The sequence below is a fragment of the Amblyraja radiata genome, chromosome 10 (genome assembly GCF_010909765.2).
Source record: "Amblyraja radiata isolate CabotCenter1 chromosome 10, sAmbRad1.1.pri, whole genome shotgun sequence".
Taxonomy (NCBI): domain Eukaryota; kingdom Metazoa; phylum Chordata; class Chondrichthyes; order Rajiformes; family Rajidae; genus Amblyraja; species Amblyraja radiata.
The window spans coordinates 14,336,359-14,361,150 of record NC_045965.1 but is presented as its reverse complement, the minus strand read 5'-3'; the positions used below and the strand labels follow the sequence as shown (position 1 = coordinate 14,361,150).

The 24,792-nt window shown below is 42.8% G+C and overlaps 1 protein-coding gene across 3 annotated transcripts in view; it reads left to right on the top strand.

The window, feature by feature from the left end:
* Positions 1–24,792, top strand: part of LOC116977575 (ergothioneine biosynthesis protein 1-like) — a 63,375-nt gene that overhangs the window by 19,379 nt on the left and 19,204 nt on the right. For 2 of the 3 annotated variants that reach the window (XR_004413250.1, XM_033028124.1), the window contains exons 7-15: positions 1,041–1,158; positions 2,692–2,855; positions 4,195–4,366; positions 7,864–8,014; positions 12,238–12,330; positions 13,055–13,219; positions 15,518–15,689; positions 19,252–19,349; positions 24,503–24,673. Coding sequence is in view for 2 of the 3 variants with exons in the window: in XM_033028124.1 (XP_032884015.1) it covers positions 1,041–1,158; positions 2,692–2,855; positions 4,195–4,366; positions 7,864–8,014; positions 12,238–12,330; positions 13,055–13,219; positions 15,518–15,689; positions 19,252–19,349; positions 24,503–24,673 (1,304 nt within the window). In the remaining variant the exon portion in view is untranslated. The remainder of the gene's footprint in view (positions 1–1,040; positions 1,159–2,691; positions 2,856–4,194; positions 4,367–7,863; positions 8,015–12,237; positions 12,331–13,054; positions 13,220–15,517; positions 15,690–19,251; positions 19,350–24,502; positions 24,674–24,792) is intronic. The other variant, XM_033028125.1, reaches the window with a different exon arrangement.

Here is a 24,792-nt window from a genome sequence, read left to right as displayed (position 1 = left end):
ACAGGAATTAAGGGTGCAGTAATTATGTAATGCATTGGCAGAGTTAAAGAATGAAGCAGAGAGTTCACACCAGTTGAGATTGTACAGAGGGAACATTTCCTCCACGATCTGCCATCAGTTCAGAAGATAGTGGGGAAAGAAAACAAAGACACTGTCATGTGTACAATTCCCAGACAAGCCAATAGCCAACTTGAATCTTTGTGCTCATTCATACATTTCTAGTTTGAAGAAGGGTCTCGACCCTAAACGTCACCCATTCCTCTCCAGAGATGCTGCCTGTCCCGTTGAGTTACTCCAGCTTTTTGTGCCTATCTTCGATAGAATACCTACTTCTGATTCTTAAGCCACATAATACATTTGGTACAATGCATATCATTGAAACTGATTGTGATATGAATGGTCCTGATTTCTCAACACATTGGATAACCATTGCAGACCTAATGTCGATTCAGTCTCTTGAGACATTGTGTTCCCAGTCGTGGGCAGGCACCCGGCAGAGGACTCCTATCGGGTCTGAAGAAGGGTCTCGACCCGAAAACGTCACCCATTCCTTCTCTCCAGAGATGTTGCACGTCCTAGAAAATCGACAATAGGTGCAGGAGTAGGACATTCAGCCCTTCGACCCAGCACCGCCATTCACTGTGATCATAGCTGATCATCCACAATTGGTACCCCGTTCCTGCCTTCCCCGTATCCCTTGACTCCGCTATCCTGCTGAGTTACTCCCAGCTTTTTGTGTCTATCTTGGGAATAATGAAAACTGGAAAAGGGTATATCCCCAGGTCAGTACTGTGCATGTTCCAAGGGCTGGTTTAGGATAACATTAGCAGAGGCCACTTCTGCCTTCAGCTCATTCATGCCCTGAGAAGATCAGAGGAAAATGAGAACAAAGGAAACTCAAATAGAAAATTTAAAAAATGGCACAAATTCAAATATATTGGGGGGGTTTTCAGCAAAAGAGCATAGAGCATCCCCCGTTACTAAAACCGTGGTGCACCCATTAACATTTTTTTGATTTGCATCTTCATTTTTACTTGCAGGTTTACAACCATCTGCCAATCCCTTAATCAAAGTCTCAGGCTCCAGAGTTACTTTTGGAAAACCAAGGAATTTCCCATCATATGGCTGGGACAATGAATATGGACAAATGATAACAGAGTATGTATGCAGAATTACTATTAGATAGCACATCATGTCTTTCTTTCTACATTTATATTAGAGCAAATATGCAGCAACAATTTAGCCACGAATTGGACAAAGGATTTTTTTTTAAATGTCAGAGGCAGAAGGAAGCTGGCTGATTCCTATTATGGAGTGGGACTAGCAGACTCAGGAACAATACTTTAAATATAGTGAGGGATCGGAGATTAGGAGCTACTTTTTTTAAGGAGTGGGAGACGGGAGGTACAGGCACCCAGCAGCATAACATCCCATGAATAAAACTTTGAAGTTAAAAAAATGGGAAATTTTACTGTTTTCATCATGTTATGTGATAGTAGTAGAATTAAGTCATTCGGCCCATTGTCTACTACACCATTCTATCATGGCTGATCTATCTCTCCCTCCTAACCCCATTCTCCTGCCTTCTCCCCATAACCTCTGACATCCGTACTAATCAACAATCTATCTATCTCTGCCTTAAATATATCCACTGACTTTGCCTCCACAGCCTTCAGTGGCAAAGAATTCCACAGATTCACCACCCTCTGACTAAAGAAATTCATCCTCATCTCCTTCCTAAAAGAACGTCCTTTAATTCTAAGGCCATGACCTCTAGTCCTAGACTCTCCAACTAGTGGAAACATCCTCTCCACATCCACTCTAACCAAGCCTCTTTTTATTGATTGTAAAGCAGTTGAGCAACCTTGTTGAACGAGTGGTTGGTTTGATGCACCAGAGGGACTTGCATAGAGGCCAGTTCAGAAGCAGCCACTACCCTATGGATGCAGGGTCACAGTCCAATAGTAAATTCATTTCATGTCTGGTTTCTGGGTTGGTAAGCGTTCTGAAATACCATCGAAGATTCCAACCCATTATTTGTCCAAGAGTAGGATTCAAGGTTGTAGTTGTAACAATAACAACAAAATCATCTTGCACTGAAAGAACACTTTTGATGCAGCAATACTTCCCATGGCACATCATAGAAACATTGTTAACAGCATTTATCTACTTTCTGTGTGTGTGAGATAATGTCGACAAATTGTTTGCTGATATCCTAAAGTACAATAGTACCTACATTTCAAAAGCCCTTCATTGGCGAGGGGCCTCACTGTGGCGCACTAGTGGAGCTGCTGACTTGTAGCTCTGGCAGCCTTTGTCCAGTCCCGGCCGCTGGTGCTGTCTGTGTGGAGTTTGCATTTTCTGCGGTGACGGCATAGGTTTTCTCACTGTGCTCCGGTTTCCTCAAAGACGTTTGGGCTAGTGGGTTAACTGGCAGCTATAAATTGCCCAGAGTGTGTAGCTGAGTGGTAAACCCTGGTGGGAGTTGATGATATGTGGAGAAAATGGATAAAGGGGAAAGTAAATGGGAATGGGATTACTCTTTGAGCTGCCGTTGACTCAATTGGCTGGTTATCAGGTCCTATTGGTCCTATGGAAATATGGGTAACATGGGAAGAGTAATGGGTCAGTCGTCAAGTACACAATATGTGTGCAAATATATATCTAACTGTTCTGTTTGCAATTCTGTAGTGTGCCGGAGTTTGAAGCCAGCAAGTATCTCATAACAAATGGTGAATATTGGAAGTTTGTGCGAGATGGAGGATATGACAAGGAAGATTACTGGACCAGGGAAGGCTGGGAGTGGAGGAAGTATTGTCAGGCTCAGCATCCCACCTTCTGGGTCTGTTCTAAAGGTAGGAGCCAGCTAGATTTCCCTCACTCTCATGGAGGCACAAGCATTCCTTGGCATTTCAGGAGATCATTTTCTTCTTGTGAGAGGCACAGCAATAGATCGGAACATAGAAACATAGAAAATAACTGCAGGAGTAGGCCATTTGGCCCTTCGAGCCAGCACCGCCATTCAATATGGCTGATCATCCAAAATCAGTCCCTGTTCCTGCTTTCTCCCCATTTCCCTTGATTCGGTTAGCCCTAAGAGCTATATCTCTCTTGAATACTTACAGTACATAGCACATTCCATTATCCAGACTGAACTTTGTTCTTCCAGATTTCATTACCCGTGAACTGAACTGGTGAAAAGAGACATTAAAAAAATAGAAATATTGGAAATTTCATGAAGTTCAATCAATATTTTAACAATAAAAATAACTTAGTAATGGAAGCATGCACCATAATAAATCACAGCAAAACTATCCTCCAATAAACCCATTCAAACATGATGCAGTATTCCTGAAATAATGTCGGGAAAAAATTCTCAGTAACATTACATTTGTCACAATTGTTATTCATATTTTTGTCAGTTTTTATTAGTTCCAATGCAATATCCACATGTACCTTTCATTTTTACAATGTTAACTGCCACCAAATCAATGGTCAATAAATGGTTTTGAAATCTTTCACACAAATTTATTTCCACCTTGTTTATTAATACACTATTTTCACCTTCCAGTAAGTGTTTTTACAATTTTAAATCAATCCAGCATTAAGGGCCTGTCCCACTTTCCCGAGTCCTCTGCCGAGTTGAAAGGACCTTAAAAACAAAATCAAGATTTTTGTGATCTAGGAACTCCTCCTCCCGACTATCTTTTTACTCGTGGACTTTTTTGACATGCTGGAAAAAAACGCCCGACTTACCTGATGCCCCAAGTACCTACGGCTGGCATAACGAGCCGCTACGATATGTCTACGGCCTCCTACGGACTCGCTACGGACTCACTACAGACATTCTCCGGGTTTGAATCAAGGGGAAAATTCGGGAGAATTTGTGAGTAAATAGGGAAAGTGGGACAGGCACTTTACTTGTTCCATGCCAAGTAGTTCACTCACCTGGGATAGCAGATTGAAACATTTGGATATTACTGGCTTGCAATTTACGCACTAGCATGTTAAATGAGTAGCTTGATTAATAAATCAGTAATCATGTCCTGATATACCTGAAACGTTGACCATTGCATTTCAACCACAGATGCTACCTGACCTGCTGAGCTCCCCCACCGGATTGTTTGTTGCTCCAGATTTCAGCATTTCAGTCTCTTTGTGTTTCTAACAATTTTTTATCTTCATCTTCAACAGGATGCAAGAGTGGCTGTGGAGCTAGCCTTGCAAATTATTCTCACTGTCAATTACATAAAGTCTCCCTAAACAACGTTAAAACAGGATGCACAGATGAACCTCGCCATAGCAGTCCGCAAGGGCATTGGAATGGTGATGAAAAGATTACCGAGGAAGTATTACCAGAGTACAGGTAATTACCATCGATTGCAATTAATTATCACAGATAGTTGCAAGAATGTGGAGAGGATGTTTCCATTAGTGGGAGAGTCTAGGGCTAGAGGTTGTAGCCTCAGAATTAAAGGACGTTCTTTTAGAAAGGAGATGAGGAGAATTTTTTTTAGTCAGAGGGTGGTGAATCTGTGGAGTTCATTGCCACAGAAGGCTGTGGAGGCCCAGTCAGTGGATATTTTTAAGGCAGAGATAGATTCCTGATTAGTACGGGTGTCATTAGTATGCCGAGAAGGCAGGAGAATGGGGTTAGGAGGGAGAGATAGATCAGCCATGATTGAATGACTGAGTAGATGATGGGCCGAATGCCCTACTTCTATCCTATCCCTTATGATCTTATGACCTAACTCCTCTCAAACACCTGGTTGTACCTCAATGTTATTTTGGTGAATCAATCTGAGATGTAATTGTTGCAACTAAGACTGCTACCCAGAGTATCCCATGCAAACAATGACTTTCCTGCCTGTTCCTCCTCAGCAATGGGTAAGATCCCAGCCTCGAACATTCCCAATGCATACTGTCAATACAACATTTTCATGGGTCCGTTGTTTTGAATATTGACGAAAAAGGGAGTGGGGGTGGGAAGCACAGTTTGATCTTTCTCCAGCCTGCGTCTGGTCAGCGAAGCTCCACTTGTGAGGTGGAGGGAAGATTAGAGGAAGAGACAGTTATGCCAATTGTCTGTGTATGGCCATAAATATCACAGTACAAGAAATAACGCCATTCATCTCCTCCAGCTACTCTGCCATTCACCAAGATCAGAGCTGGTCTTTTACATCAACACCATGTTGCTGCCCTATTCCATACCTTTCAATTCCTCCAATATCCAGCAAGACTGCTGACCTCTGTCGTGAATGCAATCATTGATTACGATGACAATACGATATGATATAACTTTATTTAACCCAGCAGGGAAATTGATCTGCCAACTGTCATAAAACACAACAAGATACATGGAACATGAAATTAAAGTGATGCGTGGAAAGTCCAGGATTGGGGATGTGCAAAGATTGGGGAGGGGGTAAGGGGGGGAGGGGAGTCAGTCTACCCCACGACAGAAGGGGGAGGAGTTGTGCAGTTTGATAGCCACAAGGGAAAAGGATCTCCTGTGGCATTCTGTGCTGCATCTTGGTGGAACCAGTCTGTTGCTGAAGGTGCTCCTCAGGTTGACCAGTGTGTCATGGAGGGGGTGAGCTATATTGTCCAAGATGCTCTGCAGTTTGAGGAGCATCCTCCCCTCCAAGACCACCTCCCATGAATCCAACTCTGCCCCCAGGACGGACACGGGCTTCCTGATGAGCTTGTTAATTCTGATGCCGTCCGGGGCCTTCGCCCTGCTGCCACCCTATTAAGCCTTCATAGCACACTAGAGTCATGAAATCCAAACACTCGTTTCCTATAAGTGAAACAATGTCTCCTAATTTCAGCACTAAATGGCCTACCTATTCTTTTCAGACTATAGTCCCTAGTTCTAAACTCATTAATCAGGAGAAATATTCTCCCCACGTCAAGCCTTTCAACTATTTTGTGTGTCTCATTTGGGTCCAGAGAATAGAGGCCGGACCTGCTTTTGGCCCGAAACCCTCTAAACCTGTTCTATCCATATACCTGTTCAAATGTCTTTTAAATATTGTACTTGTACTTATTCTACCTCTTCCTCTGGCAGCTAGTTCCACGTTACCTGAGTGAAAATGTTGCCCTTCAGGTCCCCTTCAAATCATCCCCCCTCACCAAAGCCCTCTATAAAAGTACCAGGATATCTTTATACATGCATTCAAAATCTCTGCATTAAAAGGCAGCATCCCATTTGACATCCTAATCGCTTGCAGCATCAGTGTTAGCTATCAGTGATTCTTCTTCTTGCGTATGGCGTGCACAGCCTAAAGTTGTAGGACAACTTGTTCTATTTGATCTTCTGTTTGTGTACATTGGGTTGATTGCATTAGTCGAAACAGGGTGGACCACGTGAAGGTTGCAATCTCCCACCCCAGCTATCAGTGATTTATATATGCAAGGATACAAAGCCCTTCTAACATTAACATCTCCTAGTCACTCACCTTTTAAAAAATACTTCTCGTTTCTGTTTCTCCTTCTGAAGTGGATAACCTCATGGTTTTCCACACGTCTCCATCTTAGTTGAACATTGCCTGATTCCAGTCTGGAACATGTCACAGGTGATGGGCTGGACATCATCACAGTTCTCCACCTTGTTGCCCACTACTTAGCCTGTTCTCTATCTACTTGATGCTTCTTTGCGTTATCATTGCTACTCCCGTTTCGTGTCATCAGCAAACTTTAAAAAGTCATCTTTGGTCCCATTATCCAAGCAGCTGATGTTGATTATGAATAGTTGGTGCCGAAGCACTGATCCTTGTGATATCCCACTGCTACCATCCTGCCAATTTGGACAGGTGCTTCATATACCCACCTTTGCTTCCTCTCTGATGACTAACTCTCAACCCCAGTTCCATGCACCCCAGTCTTTTCAATAGTTTCCTCTGAATAATCCCACTGGGTTATCCTCATTTACTGTACCAGATACATGTTTAAAGAATTCAAGTAGCTCCGTTAAACATATATTTCCCTTTCACAAATCCATGTTGACTCTGTTCAAACCCGTTATTATTTTCTAAGTGTCCAGATATCAATCAGTTTATTATTGACCCCAGTATTTTCCAACTACTTGAGTCATATAGCTCCCTAATTTCACTCTCAATCCATGTTTAGACAATGAGGTCACTTTGGCTGCAACTAATGTGCATGGAACCATTACAATATTTTGGACGATGTCAGTGAAGTTGTTGATCCAGTGAAATTTTGCCCCTAATGTCTTCATGGATATTAGTTTAGTTTCGTTTAGAGATTCAGCGCAGAAAGAGGCCCTTCGAGCCACCGGATCCGCACTAACCAGCGATCCCCGCACATTAACACTATCCTACACACGCTAGGGACAATTTGCACATACATCAAGCCAATTAACCTACAACCCTGTAGATCTTTGGAGCGTGGGAGGAAACCAAAGATCTCGGCGAAAACCCACTCAGTTACAGGGAGATCGTACACACAGCAACACACACAAACTCCGTACACACAGCACCCATAGTCGGGATCGAACACGGGTCACTGGGGCTGCAAGCTCTGTAAGGCAGCAACTCTATCGCGATGTCTCTTTCAAAATTCTGGGATATAGATCCTCAGGTATTTGCGATTTCTTAATTTTCAGCCTCGTTAACATTTCCAGCAGTCTTTATCTTCCTTCTGTAGCAGACTAGAATCAGGCAATGTTTCTACGTCTGATCGCTGTTGAAAGAAGACCACCGATTTCAATGAGATATCAGATATCTCACAAACCCAGGGCAGCCTGGACTAAAATGGGGGGTGGGGGGGGGGGAGCTGTGGGAAGAAGGTGTTAAATTTACGTCAGGAGCTGGGAAGTTGCACATCTGTTACATTCTGCAGGTACAGAGCTATGTTTGACCTTCTCCCGATGCCCTGGGATTGGCCAGTGGAAGTCAACTATCATGAAGCAAAGGCCTTTTGTACATGGAATGGCAATGGATATCGCTTGCTAACTGAAGCCGAGCATCATCAGATTCAACACGACAACCAGGTACTCTATCCAGTCCATTCAGGGGGTGAGTCTAATTTATGGAAGGATTTACTCCCATAAGCTCCTGTGGCTGGAACTCTAAAGAGAGACAGCATACAGCTGAACGCAGTGATATCTTCATTTTATCTACACTTTGCAAATTCCAGCCACTCTGGGCCTTCATGTTTCAACAGCCTTCCTTGTTTTATCTTTTTTAATGGATCATTTGAAGAAGGGTTTCGGCCCGAAACGTTGCCTATTTCCTTCGCTCCATAGAAGCTGCTGCACCCGCTGAGTTTCTCAAGCATTTTTGTGTACCTTCGATTTTCCAGCATCTGCAGTTCCTTCTTAAACACTTAATGTAAATGATGTTGAGTTTGATTTGTAAAAGAAGGCAAAATAACCAAGCATCATTTTTATTATCTTTGTGTAAGCAAGAATTTAATTGTACATGCATTTCACTACGTGCATGACAGCAAGCTCGACTTGATTTATCTTACGCAAACGATATGCCAATGATTATTTTTAAATAGTTTTGTAAGCTTGCCTGACACTGTTCAAAATAAAACGTGTGTTTGTGCAGCTTCTGGTTTAACTAGAAAATAGAGTGAGCTAAAGGTGCTTGAGTCAAAGATAGACACAAAATGCTGGAGTAACTCAGCGGGACAGGCAGCATCTCTGGTGCGAAGGAATGGGTGATGTTTCGGGTAGAGACCCTTCTTCAGACTGATCTTGATGCTTGAGTCATTTAGATTACAAAGGCTTTGAGTTCAGTCTGTGTTGAATTAGTTGATCCAAGATGGTTGCAATTGGCCACAGTTTATGGTTAATGTATTGAGGAAGAAAATGATCTGCCAGGATTCTGGATCGAAATCTGCTTTCCAAGACTTATGCATGAAAATAGATAGTCCTGCACCGGGAGTTTTCCATCAGACACTTGGGCCAGGTCAGAGATTGGTCAACATACCCTCTAACCCACTGAAAGATGATAAATAGTGAGTGTGTAAGTCTTACTGTGTACAGTAGTTCCGAGTTCAGTGACATTGTTGATTCAGTGAAATTTGCACCTGTTGGCCGACTGCTGAGCAAATAGACATTGTAACATTTCCTTGTAATATTATGGATCTGAGTGTACTAAGTGTAACAATTCTGATTTATGATACAAGGCTCTGCTTTGTAATCTATCCCTTGAATATAGAAACTGAATTCCTGATGTATCCATTACCTGATCTGAGATATTTTTCTATTGCTTTTTGTTCTTGGCCCCTCTCATTCCTTCTCTCGTATCTCCTTCCTTTCCTACTAAGTAGCTGTCACTTGGTATTTCTATTTTATTGGGTACTTTGTGCATCCTATCCTAAACGCCTCGTTAATATTCCTTTGTATTTCTATTCCCTCCTTCGTGTGCCAGACATGACGACTTTGGGATAAACTAAAGTCACATTGGCCCTTGCTGGAATTTTGAAGAGTCCGTGGCATCTTCTATGGCTGCCTCCTTAAAAGCAGTGACTCCATGTAGCCATCCTCTTGTGAATCCTCATGGCCCCGACATTGGTGATCAACCCCAGTCTGATACTGCTCACCCACCCCACACCATGGCCCTTCTCACAACTAGAGAATTATTTGCGCTGAGTTACTCTAGCATGTCGTTTCTAACCAGAGAATCAATCACCCTTGCTCACCTCAATTCTTGCCAGAACTTCCATTCATTCACAAATTGGGTCAAACTGGAGCCTTGTGCTGATGTCCAAGCTGCCACTGAAATATGGCAGGTACACAAAAAATCTAGAGAAACTCAGCGGGTGCAGCAGCATCTATGGAGCGAAGGAAAAAGGCAACGTTTTTCTCATTAAGTACAATCCTATCTTGGATCAACTAATTCAGCACAAACAGACCGGCAACACTATATTTTTCCGATGAACCAAGAGAGCTGTTGTATCATCACCAAGAGAGAAACAAAAACTGCAAAATTAAGTCATCCCCAGCAACCAGTTCTTTAATTTCAAAATTAAATACGCTGTAATAAAATTGGAAATAATAAAAACGGTAAATGCTGGAATCTCTCAGCAGGTCAGGCAGTATCTGTGGAAAGAACAACTAAGTTGTTACTACAGTTGAGTTACTCCAGCATTTTGTGTCTCTGTTCTGTGTAAACCAGCATCTGCAGCTCCTTCCTAAACAAAGTTAATGTTTTATGTTGAAGACCTTTTGTCAGAACTGGGAATGTTTTTCATTCTCTCTTTCCTTTTCCCAGCATTCCAAACCTCCTCCTGCGCTTGACTTAAAGCTCCCTCTCTCTGCTCCCTCTCTCATCTTGCCTCATACCTTCTCCAATGTTACCTTGCCCATAAGCCTCACCTCCTGTTCTGTTGACCCACGTCAGAACCATCTATCCTCCAACTTCATTTCTCACTGATGCTATGTGGTTCCTTCCCATCTGTTGCTGACAACTGTCACACCAGTTGCTTCCCAAACCACCCGCCAGTTCAACATAACCATCTGAGACAGATACAAAATGCTGGATTAACTCAGGCAGCATCTCTGGAGAGATGGAATGGGTGACGTTTAGGGTCGAGACCCTTCTTCATACCATCTGAGGAGCTCCCTGACCAATGTGGCATCTACATACACGTCTTCCTTGCAGCTTCTTGATGTTCTCTAAACAGTTTCTACTTCTCCAAACACACTGGTGGAAAACATGTCTCAGAATGCTGGCTTCCTTCTGTGCCAAAGATATAATTTCCTCATAGATTGTTACCACCTTGTCCCTTTGATTGGGTCAGTCACATTATTCTCTCTCTTCTGTTGCCCAAATCAATGGAGCTAATGATTATAGACAAGGAATTTCCACCAGTTTGCTTCCTGCACTGGCACCATTATATTTAAAGGTCTACCGTTGACCTCTTCCCCTTCCCCATCTGCATTCTGCTCCTGGCACCATCTTGGACTGCCTCTTCATCATCTTGTAATCCCTTTACTCCTCTGCTTTCCCTCCTGAGCCTTTGATAGAGATATAATTTCCTTTACAGTCTGGCAAATCCTCAGCTGTTCCTTCAACACAGCCACATGTTCCTGTTGTCCATCCCTCTCTCTGGCTACTGACATGGTCTTGCTTCCCCAGGGATGAATTCCTTTCCTAAATCTCACTGACTCCTTACATTCCTCTCGTTCTTTAAGGCCATTTTTAACTTTCCCTACATTTTTGGTCACAGCTCCATCGATTATTTTTTCTCCCTTTTTGTCCTTTCTCTGTTTCTTTCTGCGTCCGCCTGAAGCACATCAAGCTCATATTTTCCTGAGGTTGAAAATATGTGTCTAGACATGGTTAATTGATGAGGTTAATTGCATTTTGCAAATACATTAGGCAGACGGTATTGGAGTGAAATATTCTACCAAAGGGGAGGACCATGTACTTAGTTAAGGAATTGGGGTCAAGGAAAGAGCCTTCACCAATCTTTCCACCACCACACACAAGAAGCACAAGATGCGACAAGACAGACACCGTTGTATGCAGATGCTGAGAAGTGTGTTTAGCTCTGGCTGAACTACTTCTAATCTTGTGTGTGGACTCGATAAGAAGAAGAAGTTAAGGTGTTGCAATGTCGCCAGCAGATGAGGAAGTACTTGCAAGAATGGAGCAAGAAAGGGTTAGACATACTCCAACTGTTCATCAGAGAATGCCATTTCCCATCACCATTGATGCCGATTTTTAATCCATCGCATCAGGTGTCCACATATTATTGAAGTAATTAATTAGCCAGGATTCAAGCAACAGACTCTCCCAGTTCAAATTCCCATTGTCATAAGGGCCAGTGACTAGCAACGAAGCCTCTCTCAATATTATGCCTATATTTTCATGGCAATCAGGCCGTGTTTTCCATCATTGATATCTTGAGGTTGGCCGATAACGTCAGATTGGCTTCATTATGGTAATTGTGCCCAGGGTGATAGTATAAAACAGATCCTAACAAATGGCTGGTCATTTGATATTTTCACATCGCTCAAAACCATCACTCAAAAAGAAAGCAGGAACTGATTGGGGATGATCAGCCATGATCACATTGAATGGCGGTGCTGGCTCATAAGGCCGAACGGTCTACTCCTGCACCTATTGTCTATTGTCTATTATCTATTATCTATTCTGGTTGCCCTGGTTTTGTGGATGGAATTTTGACTTCTATTTATACCAAAGTGTAAGTATAAGCAATAGTCATCCTTATACCATTCCTAAATGTTCTTGATAGAAGCCTATGGAAGGTGACGTTACCTCTGATCCAATATTTTGTGATGATGTAAAGGTGAAATACAACCTCAACCTGGCTTATGGGTCACCAACAGTGAGTACAACTTTCTCCCAACCATTCACTGGGTACTCTTCTCAGAGATGCTGAGTTATGGTTTATTTGAATGAATGAATGAATGAATGAATGAATGAATGAATGAATGAATGAATGAATGCTTTATTCTCAAATCAACCTAGGTGCAGTGAAATGCCTCGTTTTGTGTACAAATTTTGAATTCATATACCAAAAAAGATGTATAACCACAGTTCGCCACATGTCAGGGGTGCTATAAACTAGAGGAGATAAGGCTAACATGAGAAGGGAAGGATTTTAAAAGTAATCGGAAGAGAAACTTTGAGTTAGGTGCATACATAAAATGAGCTGGTAGAGGCTGGTATAATTACAATTTTGAGGGGAGTCCAGAATCAGGGTCACAGTTTAAGAATAAGGGGTAGGCCATTTAGGACTGAGATGAGGAAAACCTTTTTCACCCAGAGAATTGTGAATCTGTTGAATTCCCCGCCACAGAAGGCAGTGGAGTCCAATTCACTGGATGTTTCAATAGAGAGTTAGATTTAGCTCTGAGGGCTAAAAGAATCAAGGGATGTGGGGAAAAAGCAGGAACGGGGTACTGATTTTAGATGTTCAGCCAAGATCATATTCATCGTGGTGCTGGCTCGAAGTGCCGAATGGCTTACAGCTGCACCTATTTTTTCTTTCTATGAAAGATAGTTGGACAGGTACATGGTTTACATTCTCTCTGTTTTGTCACCTGCAGCCTGTTGCTATGTATCCACCCAACCAGGCAGGTTTTCATGATGTGTTTGGCAATGTCTGGGTGTGGACTGAAGATCAATTTAATGGACTTCCAGGGTTTGACACTTCCTACCTGTATGATGACTTCTCCAGCCCTTGTTTTGATGGCACGCATACAATGATCCTGGTAAGTTTACAATAATACGGACGGCTTCCATGTTATAAACTTTGTCGCTTCAGGATATATTTTAATTCATAATTGTGCATCCAACAGAAACTATGCTGTTTTTTATGAAAAAGTAAAAAACACCCTGCAAAAATGGAAAATCTGGAGTAACTCAGCAGGTCTGGAGAAACTAAGCATCTCTGGAGAAAAGGAGTAGGTGATGTTTCGAGTCGTGACACTTCTTCAGCCTGAAAACCGAAGAAGGGTCTCGACCCAAAATATCATCTATTCTTTTTTTCCAGAGACGCTGCCTGTCCCGCCGCTGAGTTACTCCAGCTTTTTGTGTCTACCTTCAGTTTAAACCAGCATCTGCAGTTCCATCCTACACTGCAAAATTAGAAATGTGAAATAAAAGTAGAACATTCTCAGGAGGTCAGGTACACATCTGTAGAAAGTGTAACAGAATTGAGGTTTCAGGTTGGAGATCATCAGTCAGAAATACCCAATTCTGACAAAGTCAATGGACAATAGACAATAGACAATAGGTGCAGGAGTAGGCCATTCGGCCCTTTGAGCCAGCACTGCCATTCAATGTGATCATGGCTGATCATCCACAATCAGTACCCTGTCCCTGCTTTCTCCCCACATCCCCAGACTCCGCTATCTTTAAGAGCCCTATCTAGCTCTCTCTTGAATGTATCCAGAGAGCCGGCCTCCACCACCCTCTGAGGCAGAGAATTCCACAGACTCACAACTCAGTGTGAGAAAAAGTCTTTCCTCAGCTCCGTTCTAAATGGCTTATCCCTTATTCTTAAACTGTGGCCCCTGGTTCTGGACTCCCCCAACATCGGGAACATGTTTCCTTCCTCTAGCGTGTCCAAACCCTTAATAATCTTATATGTTTCAATAAGATAGCCTCTCATCCTTCTAAACTCCTTCTAACTGTACAAGCCCAGCCGCTCCATTCTCTCAGCATATGACTGTCCCGCCATCCCGGGAATTAACCTTGTAAACCTACGCTGCACTCCCTCAATAGCAAGTCAATCACCTGAAATGTCAACTCTATTTTTCTTCCCACAGATGCTGTCTGTCATGTTGTTGTATAATTGAAAATAACTACACACATTGTCAAGGAAAACATTTCATGTCGTATCAAGGGTTAGTTGAGGTTATGCCTTCATGACAAAACTAATTATACATGCCATCAAAGTTGTATTATATATTTTTATAAGACAGCAGCATTTTTCTTTATATTGAATAATAGCCTCACGCACATTCTGGTGCATGAAGAATCTTTGCACACAATATGCAACCATATTGCACAACCAATATGTTTCAACCATTCGAAGAATAATACCATCCTTAACTGTGTCACATTTCATTACCCCATGCTTATAGAATTTTTAAATCTAATTGCCAACCTGGTGACAAAACAGACTGGGAGAATCAAAGAACTGCAAATTCTGGTTTACCAAAAAAACACATGAATTACTGGAGTAACTCAACGGGTCAGGCCGTGTCTGTGGAGAACATGGACAGGTGGTGTTTCAGGTTAGAACCCTTGGTCTCACGCCGCTGAGACCGTTGAGTTACTCCAGCACTTTATGACAAATCAGACTTGTAATTTCATTGAAATCGGTTACATTTCGTGTCGAGACCCTTCTTTAGACGAGAATGGTCTCGACCCGAAACATCACCCATTCCTTCTATCCAGAGATGCTGCCTGTCCCGCTGAGTTGTTCTAGCATTTTGTGTCTATCTTTGGTGTCAACCAGCATCTGCAGTTCCTTCGTACACACTTGATTTTTCTTTAATGTAGACAGAAAATATTGAGTGAAATAATTCAAAGAACTGACAGAAGGTTCTTAGGAAATTCGATTTCAATTAATGTCCAATATCTGAATCAGTTTGTCTGGGCCGTATCTTGTCAATGTCTGCTGACAATGTGTACAATTACTGCTGCATGTCTGCTGCCATTACAACAGTGAATGCAGTGCATTTTCTGACGTAAGAGACTAGTCTGGAGGGGAAAAAAAACAAGTTGCTGGTGAAACTCCATGGGTCAAGCAGCTTCAGTGAAGGGAATGGACAGTTGGTGTTTCAGGTCAAGACCATTCATCTGGACTGATGAAGGCTCCAGACCCACGATGCTCATTACCTGCCACAGATGTTGCCTGACCCAACGTGTTCCTTCAGCAATGTGCGTTCTTTTTATATATTTAATTGGCTGTTAAGTGTTTTATGATTTTGTGAGGTGACTTTGAATGAAGCAACATTTATGGTGCCATTGTTGCCGCTGATTTTTATTTCTGCGCTCAGGGTGGCTCCTGGATTGCAACAGGCGACGAGGCTTCAAGATTTGCACGGTTTTCCTTTCGGAGGCATTTTTTCCAGCATTTGGGCTTCCGCTTGGCAAGAACCTGCCATGGGTTAAGGAGTCCAGCCGCAGTGGTGAATGTTGAAGGGTTTGCTCCAGGGCTCACAAACGGAGGTACACAATAACTATACTGTTTAAGATGGGGTAGTCACGGTTCCATTCCAATATCTAGCCCCAAAACCCAATCATAGCGTTCCACTGAGAATAGGAAATAAAGATGATGAAATAAGGTTAAAGAAGTTGATTTTTATCTTCAGAAAGAGTTATGGCTAAGATTAATTGAAATTCTCATGCTTATGAAGAGAGTTTAATAATTTGAAAGAAAAACAGTAAATGGTGGAAGCAACCAGTGTGCCGATCTGCAGTTATGGTGAGAACATATTCATTGATATTTTAGATATAGGCTCTTTGATTGACATAAGCCTTGCTTTGTATGTGAGCTATGCTTAACTTTCATAAACTAAACATCCATTACATCTATATTTTGATAGTCTTCAATCTTACAACTTCATGCAGTTGAAAAGTAATCTTGCTGTTTGTCCTTTGTCTGGAACATCACTATTTGAAGAGATGCAATAGACAATAGTCAATAGGTGCAGGAGTAGGCCATTCGACCCTTCGAGCCAGCACCGCCATTCACTGTGATCATGGCTAATCATCCACAATCAGTACCCCGTTCCTGCCTTCTCCCCATATCCCTTGACTCCGCTATTTTTAAGAGCTCTGTCTAACTCTCTTTAAAGCATCCAGAGAATCGGCCTCCACTGCCTTCTGAGGCAGAGAATTCCACAGATTCGCAACTCTCGGGTGAAAAAGGTTTTCCTTATCTCCGTTCTAAATGGCCTTCCCCTTATTCTTAAACTGTGCATACATTGGTGTTTGCAACTATTATCCTGCGTAAGTGATCATTTTGCAGCTCCTTTCTTTTCTCTTCTCTTTCAAAAACCATTCTTCAAAACAGCTTCTATAATCAGTGGGCACCCAATTCACTGTCAGAAACCAGAGTAATTTTGAAAACCCACGTCAAACACTACCTCCTGTCCAGAGTAAAAGTAAGTCATGACTCTCCTCTCACCTCACCTCACCTCACCTCACCTCACCTCACCTCACCTCACCTCACCTCACCTCACCTCACCTCACCTCACCTCACCTCACCTCACCTCTCCTGATGTTTCTAGTGCATCAAGTTTGTTCACAACTTGAGGCAAGCCGTAATTACAGAGCAAGTTGCAATTGGATATCCAATTAAATTGTGTGAAATCCAGGAAGAGCTAGTTAAATGGATATAGAATTGGCTTCATGGTAGGAAGTAAAGGATGATGGTGGAAGGTTATTTCTCAGCCTGGAGATCTTTAGTGTGCCAAGTGGTGTGCCTCAGAGATTGGTGTTCAGCCAATTGCTGTTTGTCATCTATATCAACAATGTGGATGAGAATATACTACTATCGATACCAGCAATCTTAACAGCGACTGCTGGCACCCGTCATAGGTCGTTGCAGGTCGCCGAAAAATTTCAACATGCTGAAAAGCCAGCGGCGACCAGAACAAGGTACGACTCTTTGACCATGCAGGCTTCATCACGTGACATGTCGTCAGGGTGTCGCCTGTATGGTCGTGAGTCGTCTCCTCAGTCGCCCAAAGAGTTGTAGCGTTTTTCTGTTTGCTGCTGGATTTTCAACATGTTGAAAAATTTCGGCGACCTGCAATGACTTATGACGGGTGCCGGTAGTAGCTGAAAAAGTTGCGTAAGTGGGACAAGCCCATTAATAGGAATCTGAGTTGTAACTTTTCACACAGGCGGTGGTGGATATATGGAACAAATTGTCAGTTGAAGTATTTGAGGCAGGTACATTGATAACATCTGAAAAAACACTTGTACAGGTGCATGGATAGGAAGGTTTTAGAATGATGTGGGCCAAGCACTGGCGAATGTGGTTAACCTGTATGGGAATCCTGGTTGGCATGGATGGGTTGGGCTGAAGGCTCTGTTTCTATGCTGTATGACTATGATGTTCCTTTTGTTCTGAAGGAACTTTGAGCACATCCTTGAATCTTCTCACCTGAACACCTGCCGATGTAATCCCATGACGCAGCCTGGAAGAGCAGGAATGTGCTTTTGGGCAGTCTGCTCCAGTAGCAAACTACATGTAAACAAGTGCTGATGCAGGTCCCCAACCTGAAATGTTGACAATTCTTCTCCCTCTCCACCACGTTCAACCTGCCGAGTTCCTCCAGTGGTTTTTGCTCCCGATTTTAGCATCTGCAGTGTCTTATGTTTTTTAAAGTGTAAATAAGGCCTTAGTGCTGGGATATTGTCCTGGGAGAAGGTGCCAACTTTGGTTTGCCAAACCTTCCAGTGTGACAATCCAGTCTCTTTCCAGTTGTAGGTGGTTCAAGTCTCAGAATCATGTGGAGTGACAGGGATCGCAAACGCAATGAGAGGCAGAGGTTGAAGGCAGAGGTTAATTTCATCATCAATATGTGCCTTCAATGAGAGGTGGCTACTGACGAGTAGAAGAACATCCATGTTTTATATTCTCACCCAAAACTTTACTGCCAGAGAACCAAAGGCACATCAACATCCCACAGATGTATGTGTGTCAGCTTGTAGGACAAGCGCCAAGATATCGCCATCTTCTTCAATGAACCATGTGAGGGCAGTTCACACTCAGCATCAGCATCTTAAAGATTGCGTGATCTCTCATTTTTTTAGATGAGAAGTTTTTAAACTTGAAGTGTCTTCCCTCTCTTTATAGATACAAAACACCGCAGATACTGGATCTGCTGAGCATTTTCTTTTTTTTTTCTTTTCAGATTTCCAGCCTCTGCAGTATGTTGCTTTTGTAAGACTTGCCATTGTCCCGCTTGGCTGCCCTTCTTCATTAATGCCCCAAGTCTGTTCTAGTGCAAGTTGTCAGAGTTGCCCCCCACTGAAAGTGATGGGAAATTGCTATATCTTCATTCTCTCGCAGTTGCAGAGTGAAAGTCTTCAACAGGTTTGGGAACAATGAACCTATGCACAAGAAATGTCAACCTCTTGGCATCTGGGCAATTGTTATTACGTTTGGGCAATATTATTCCTCCAGAGCCAAAATATTATATCATCCTTATACATTAAGAACAAATGTCGCTGCCTTTCCAGTTTCAGCTTTGTCCATTTATTCTAATGCTGTACTTTCTTATTGTCTAGATAGTGGTACTTGTTTATTCTGATAAAGCAGCCAGCTTCTGTCTAGTAAACAAGATGAACAGTAAACCAATTTGATGACCTGTTCATGCTGAAAACCTGAAATAAAAACAAAATACTGGAAACACTCAGTGGGTCAGGCAACATCTGTGGAGAGAGAACAATGAGTTGTGTTTCACATCATTGACTTTCATCAGAGTAAACTTCCCCTGGCTTTGGGTCTTAGCTTATTTGCTGGGATAAGAAATGTTGTTTTTACAGTTTCTGCTACGATGAGTTCTCGGCTGTAATGTGCATGTTGTTGATATGGCTCAATTACTTTAGCTGTGGAAGCTGGGCATTGTGATTAGCATTTCTGCAGTGTAGCATTCAACAGTTTATGAAATAAGGAGAGAACAAAAGAGAATAATTCTTCGCGCTCTGAATTGATATTTTTTTGGCAATTTTCCCGGTAACAAGAATTCCACTAAAGAGGCTTGTGTGTTTTCAGCAGATTACCCAACCGCTGTCTCCAAGGAATCTCTGCTACTGGTCCCAGTTCCCAGCAGCAACACTCAATTCTACTATGAGACAGATGCTGCTTTGCAGGTAGGTCAGTCATGCACGCCTTTGAGGAGAAAGAATCAACAAGGTCATTTGATACAATTTAAAATAGCTGGGTTCTCTGAAGATACATTTTTTACAAGCTTCCTGTGTGAGATGAATTAAGCACCACACTTCAGACATATCCTGAACAGAATTGATTTAATGTTGGAATGTCAGTAATAAGTCTTGTGGTTCCATGTAGTACAATCATAAATAATTGTAAAGCTAAATCTCAGTGGGAAGCATGAAGGTCTGCACATTGGTCTCATAGTTATTGAATTTGAAGTTTCCTTTACCTCCTTGAAGGAATACTTTGGACAAGGTTCATAATAATGAGATGAACCACAAAATAATGAGATGAAAATATTCTGCTCTTTCCAGTTCTTTTTTTCTCTTCTCACGGAAGTGAACCATGCCCACGTAAAATTCCATATAATCGGATCCATCCTCCTTACGTGCAGTTGCCAGGCTATTTTTTCCATGGGGAAAGGGTTGTGGTAAGCATAGAAGAGACAAGCTGGATCCTCCCTTGCTCCATGTATTGCTTGCAGATGTGTAGCTGAAGAGCTGGAGTGGGGCTGATTTTACACAGGATGTAAGACCATGTATAGTGTTTCCCAAAGATCATAGAGCAGAGCAAGATAGACCACTCCTCCGAAATCCAATGGGCTGACGTGTAGTACGTAACGGAACGTCACGGCCGCCATTTGTTTATGCCAAACGCGACATCTTTGGTAGCGGGGACGGACTCCACAGTTACACAATCTGCTCTTACATCAGGTCGCAGGGAATAGCAAAGATACTAGAGGCTCCTCTAGTATCTTTGGGGGAAGAAGATGTTTCCTCCACTCTTGAGTTGATCCAGGACTGATTCTCGGTCCCCCCGATACCAGATTAAGGCGGCCGGCGGGAGAGCCTCAAGCGTCTACCCGCGGTCGGCGCTCCCGAGGCAGCGGGCAATGCTCCTCTAGTATTTTTGGTGTAATCCGTTCCAAAGATCGATCCGCTCTATCATCTTTGGTGTAATCAGTGTTGTAGGGAACAGTGTTTTATACAGCATCCATCACTTCACATATACAGCATCCATCACTTCACATATCACACAAGGGTGAAGAAAATCATCTCTGATCCCTCCCACCCTGCTCACCACATCTTCCACCTGCTGCCATCAGGAAGGCGCTACAGCTCACTGTCCGCCAAGACATCTCGATTTAAAAACAGTTTTTACCCACACGCAATCCGAATTCTGAACACACTATGATAACAGCACATATCCTCCCCATGCATGTACTGTATATTGTATGATGTTGTGTTTTATGTTATGTTTGACGGGAATCAGCCTACCTTGTAACATCCTGTACTGAACCTGAATTCCACCAACTTGACTGTGTGGTCATTAAATAATCTAATCTAATCTAATCTAATCAAATATTATCGTAAATTTTATTAATATTATTTTAAATTGCTGCTCAATAAAATGGGGTCATGTCATATCCATGTCATACTACGCTTTTTTCGCAGAGTGGCGCATCTTGCTCTACTCTATAATCTTTGGTGTTTCCCAGGTATAATAAACTGTTTCATGTTCATCAGGTTTTGGAAAGCATCAGGTGGGACTAATGTAGCCGGGATATATTGGCCGGTGTGGGCAAGTTGGGCCAAAGAGCTTCTTTCCCCGCTATATCACTCTATGACTTTGTGACTCTAATTGAGAGAAAATTGGAGACCTTTGAATAATCTTTAAACGGATTTTATCTTGTACTGATAGTTGTCCACTTTATCCTTTGTCTGTACACTGTGGATGTCTTGATTGTAATCATGAAGTCTTTTCTTTGACTGGACACCACACAAATAGCTTTTCACTGAACCTTGGTACATGTGACAGTAACAAACTAAAATAAACAAACATAAATATTGTTTGATCATATTTCACAGGTGTGCTAATGAAATTATTATTAGGCTCCTCCACTCAGTACTGAAAGGAAATTTGCAAAGAGCTGTAATTAACATGATTCTCACTCGGAGTGACATTTGGAGAACTGGACAGACGTGTTACGTTGCTGTGCGATACAATAGACAATAGACAATAGGTGCAGGAGTAGGCCATTCGACCCTTCAAACCAGCACCACCATTCAATGTGATCATGGCTGATCATCCCCAATCAGTACCCCGTTCCTACCTTCTCCCCATATTCCCTGACTCCGCTATCTTCAAGAGCCCTATCTAGCTCTCTCTTGAAAGTATCCAGAGAACCGGCCTCCACTGCCCTCTGAGGCAGAGAATTCCACAGACTCACAACTCTCTGTGTGAAAAAGTGTTTCCTCGTCTCCGTTATAAATGGCTTACCCCTTATTCTTAAACTGTGGCCCCTGGTTCTGGACTCCCCCAACATCGGGAACATGTTTCCTGCCTCTAGCATGTCCAAACCCTTAATAATCTTGTATGTTTCAATAAGAATCCCTCTCATCCTTCTAAATTCCAGAGTATACAAGCCCAGCCGCTCCATTCTCTCAGCATATGACAGTCCCGTCATCCCGGGAATTATCCTTGTCAACCTACGCTGCATTCCCTCAACAGCAAGAATGTTCTTCCTCAAATTTGGAGACCTAAACTGCGCACAATACTTCAGGTGTGGTCTCACTAGGGCCCTGTACAACTGCAGAAGGACCTCTTTGCTCTTATACTCAACTCCTCTTGTTATGAAGGCCAACATGCCATTTGCTTTCTTCACTGCCTGCTATACCTGCATGCTTACTTTCATTGACTGATGAACACCACAGATCTCGTTGTACTTCCCCTTTTCCCAACGACACCATTTAGATAATAATCTTCCTTCATGTTTTTGCTACCAAAGTGGATAACCTCACATTTATCCACATTAAACTGCATCTACCATGCATCTGCCCACTCACCCAACCTGTCTAAGTCACTCTGCATTCTCATAGCATCCTCCTCACAGTACCTTGGGATGCAGACCATCAGGCCCTGGGGATTTATCAGCTTTCAGTCCCATCAGTCTACCAACACCATTTCCTGCCTAATGTGGATTTCCTTCAGTTCCTCCGTCACCCCAGATCCTCTGGCCACTAGTACATCAGGAAGATTGTTTGTGTCCTCCTTAGTGAAGACGGATCAAAAGTACCTATTCAAATCATTTGCCATTTCCTTGTTCCCCATAATAAATTTACCCTTTTCAGTCTTCAAGGGTCCAACTTTGGTCTTAACTAATTTTTTCCTCTTCACATACCTAAAGAAGCTTTTAATATCCTCCTTTATATTCTTGGCTAGCTTACCTACATACCTCATTTTTTCTCCCCGTATTGCCTTTTTAGTTATCTTCTGTTGCTCTTTAAATGTTACCCAATCCTCTGGCTTCCCGCCCATCTTTACAATGTTGTACTACTTCTCTTTTATTTTTATACTGTCTCTGACTTCCCTTGTCAGCCACGGTCGCCCTTTGCTCCCCTTGGAATCTTTCTTCCTCTTTGGAATGAACTGATCCTGAACCTCCTGTATTATTCCCAGAAATACCTGCCATTGTTGTTCCACTGTCATTCCTACTTGGGTATCTTTCCAGTCAACTTTGGCCAGCTCCTCCCTCATGGCTGCATAGTCCCCTTTGTTCAACTGTAATACTGACACTTCCGATTTACCCTTCTCCCTCTCAAATTGTAGATTAAGACTTATCATATTATGGTCACTACCTCCTAATGGGTCCTTAACCTCAAGTTCCTTATCAAAGCCGGTTCATTACACAACACTAAATCCAGAATTGCCTTCTCCCTGGTAGGCTCCAATACAAGCTGCTCTAATAATCCATCATGGAGGCACTCCACAAACTCCCTTTCCTGGGGTCCAATACCAATCTGAACTTCCCAGTCTACCTGCATGTTGAAATCTCCCATAACAACCGCAGCATTACCTTTACGACAGTGGTCGGCAACCTACGGCCACCGGGCTGAATGCAACCCGTAACCCAAAACCATCCGGCCCGCAGGCAGATTTTTTTTCCCGTAATCATCCGGCCCTCCGAGCGCCGACCACCGAGCCCGGCCGAGCTCTGGCTGTACCGTATCCGGCGCAAAGCCACCGGCACGGCCGCGCACCGTCTATGAACACGTTTAAGAAAGAACTGCAGATGCTGGAAAAATTGAAGGCAGACAAAAGTGCTGGAGAAACTCAGCGGGTGAGACATGCAAGGATTGCATGAAGCTGCCTCACCCGCTGAGTTTCTCCAGCATTTTTGTCTACCTTCTGTGAACAGGTGATTTGATGCCTGCCATCCGGGTCGGGATGGGGGGCGGGATCCATGTGTACACGTGATAGATGTGGCACGCCATCCGCTCAAAGACATGTGTCCTGGCCCCTGTGCAGAACAAGGTTGCTGGTAAACAAGGTAAAAACTCACCCACTTGAGAGAATCGGTGATGTAAATTCCCTGCACAACTGCAAACATGTCATTTGGATCATTTCAACGTTTTAAAGTTTACACAAGGACTAGTTTTCTAAACATTGTTGCCATAACTTCAGAAAATACGAGGACTGGTTTTCTTAACTTTCTTACAATAATTTCATGGCTTCTTGACCAAAGTGAATCGGTGGACAATAACTGTTAACGATACTCGTTCTAATCAACAGGGCAAATGTGTCCCGTTATTGGGTACCAAACAGAAGACGTCCATATGCTGTAATGATCCATCAGTGATTACTAACAATCTCCATCTTTTTACTGCACCAACAAGCCTGCTCTTAATCCTTGTTGAGTCTCGTGATCATTATGCAAACCACTCATTTTATTTGCTACAAATTAGTTAATTTTGCAGAAATTATGGATCAGGATTTGGGGAAAAGATTGGGCAGAGATTTTCCATTCAAGGGGAGGTATAGCTATGAGTTTTGAAATTAATTTCCAAGATTCTTAAAACCAACCAAGATAATTTGATATATTTCTGAACAGGAATTTGCATGCGGGATTGTACATTGCACGTGCAGACGTACGATCTGATCAAATTATAATTTAATCCTTTTCAAATCCGACCAGTTCCTTGGAAGGCCTCAAGAGGGAATCTTTAAAAAATATATATTTCTGAGAACCTCTTAGAAAGCTGGTCTCATGTCAATGAAACCCCTTTGCTGTTTTGTCTGGTTTATTCAGGAGCAGCTGGAGTTGGAGTATGGAGACCTGGGTGAAAGCAGTTACTGCCGCCAGTTGTTTGGGGTGTGCAAGCAGGTGATCAGGGAGCAGCAGCCACCACGGACGGCTGGCCTTGTCCTGGGTAGCGGAACCGGGCTCATGACCTTCATGTTGACCCAGCTGTTTCACAAGGTGATTATTGAATTGTCTTTGAATATTAGAGTTACAAGTATTTTCATGCCTTCCCAGTCTCCTTCCGAAGTTACTGAGGCCCACTGAGCGGCTGCAGGCACTAAGGATAAGGATAACTC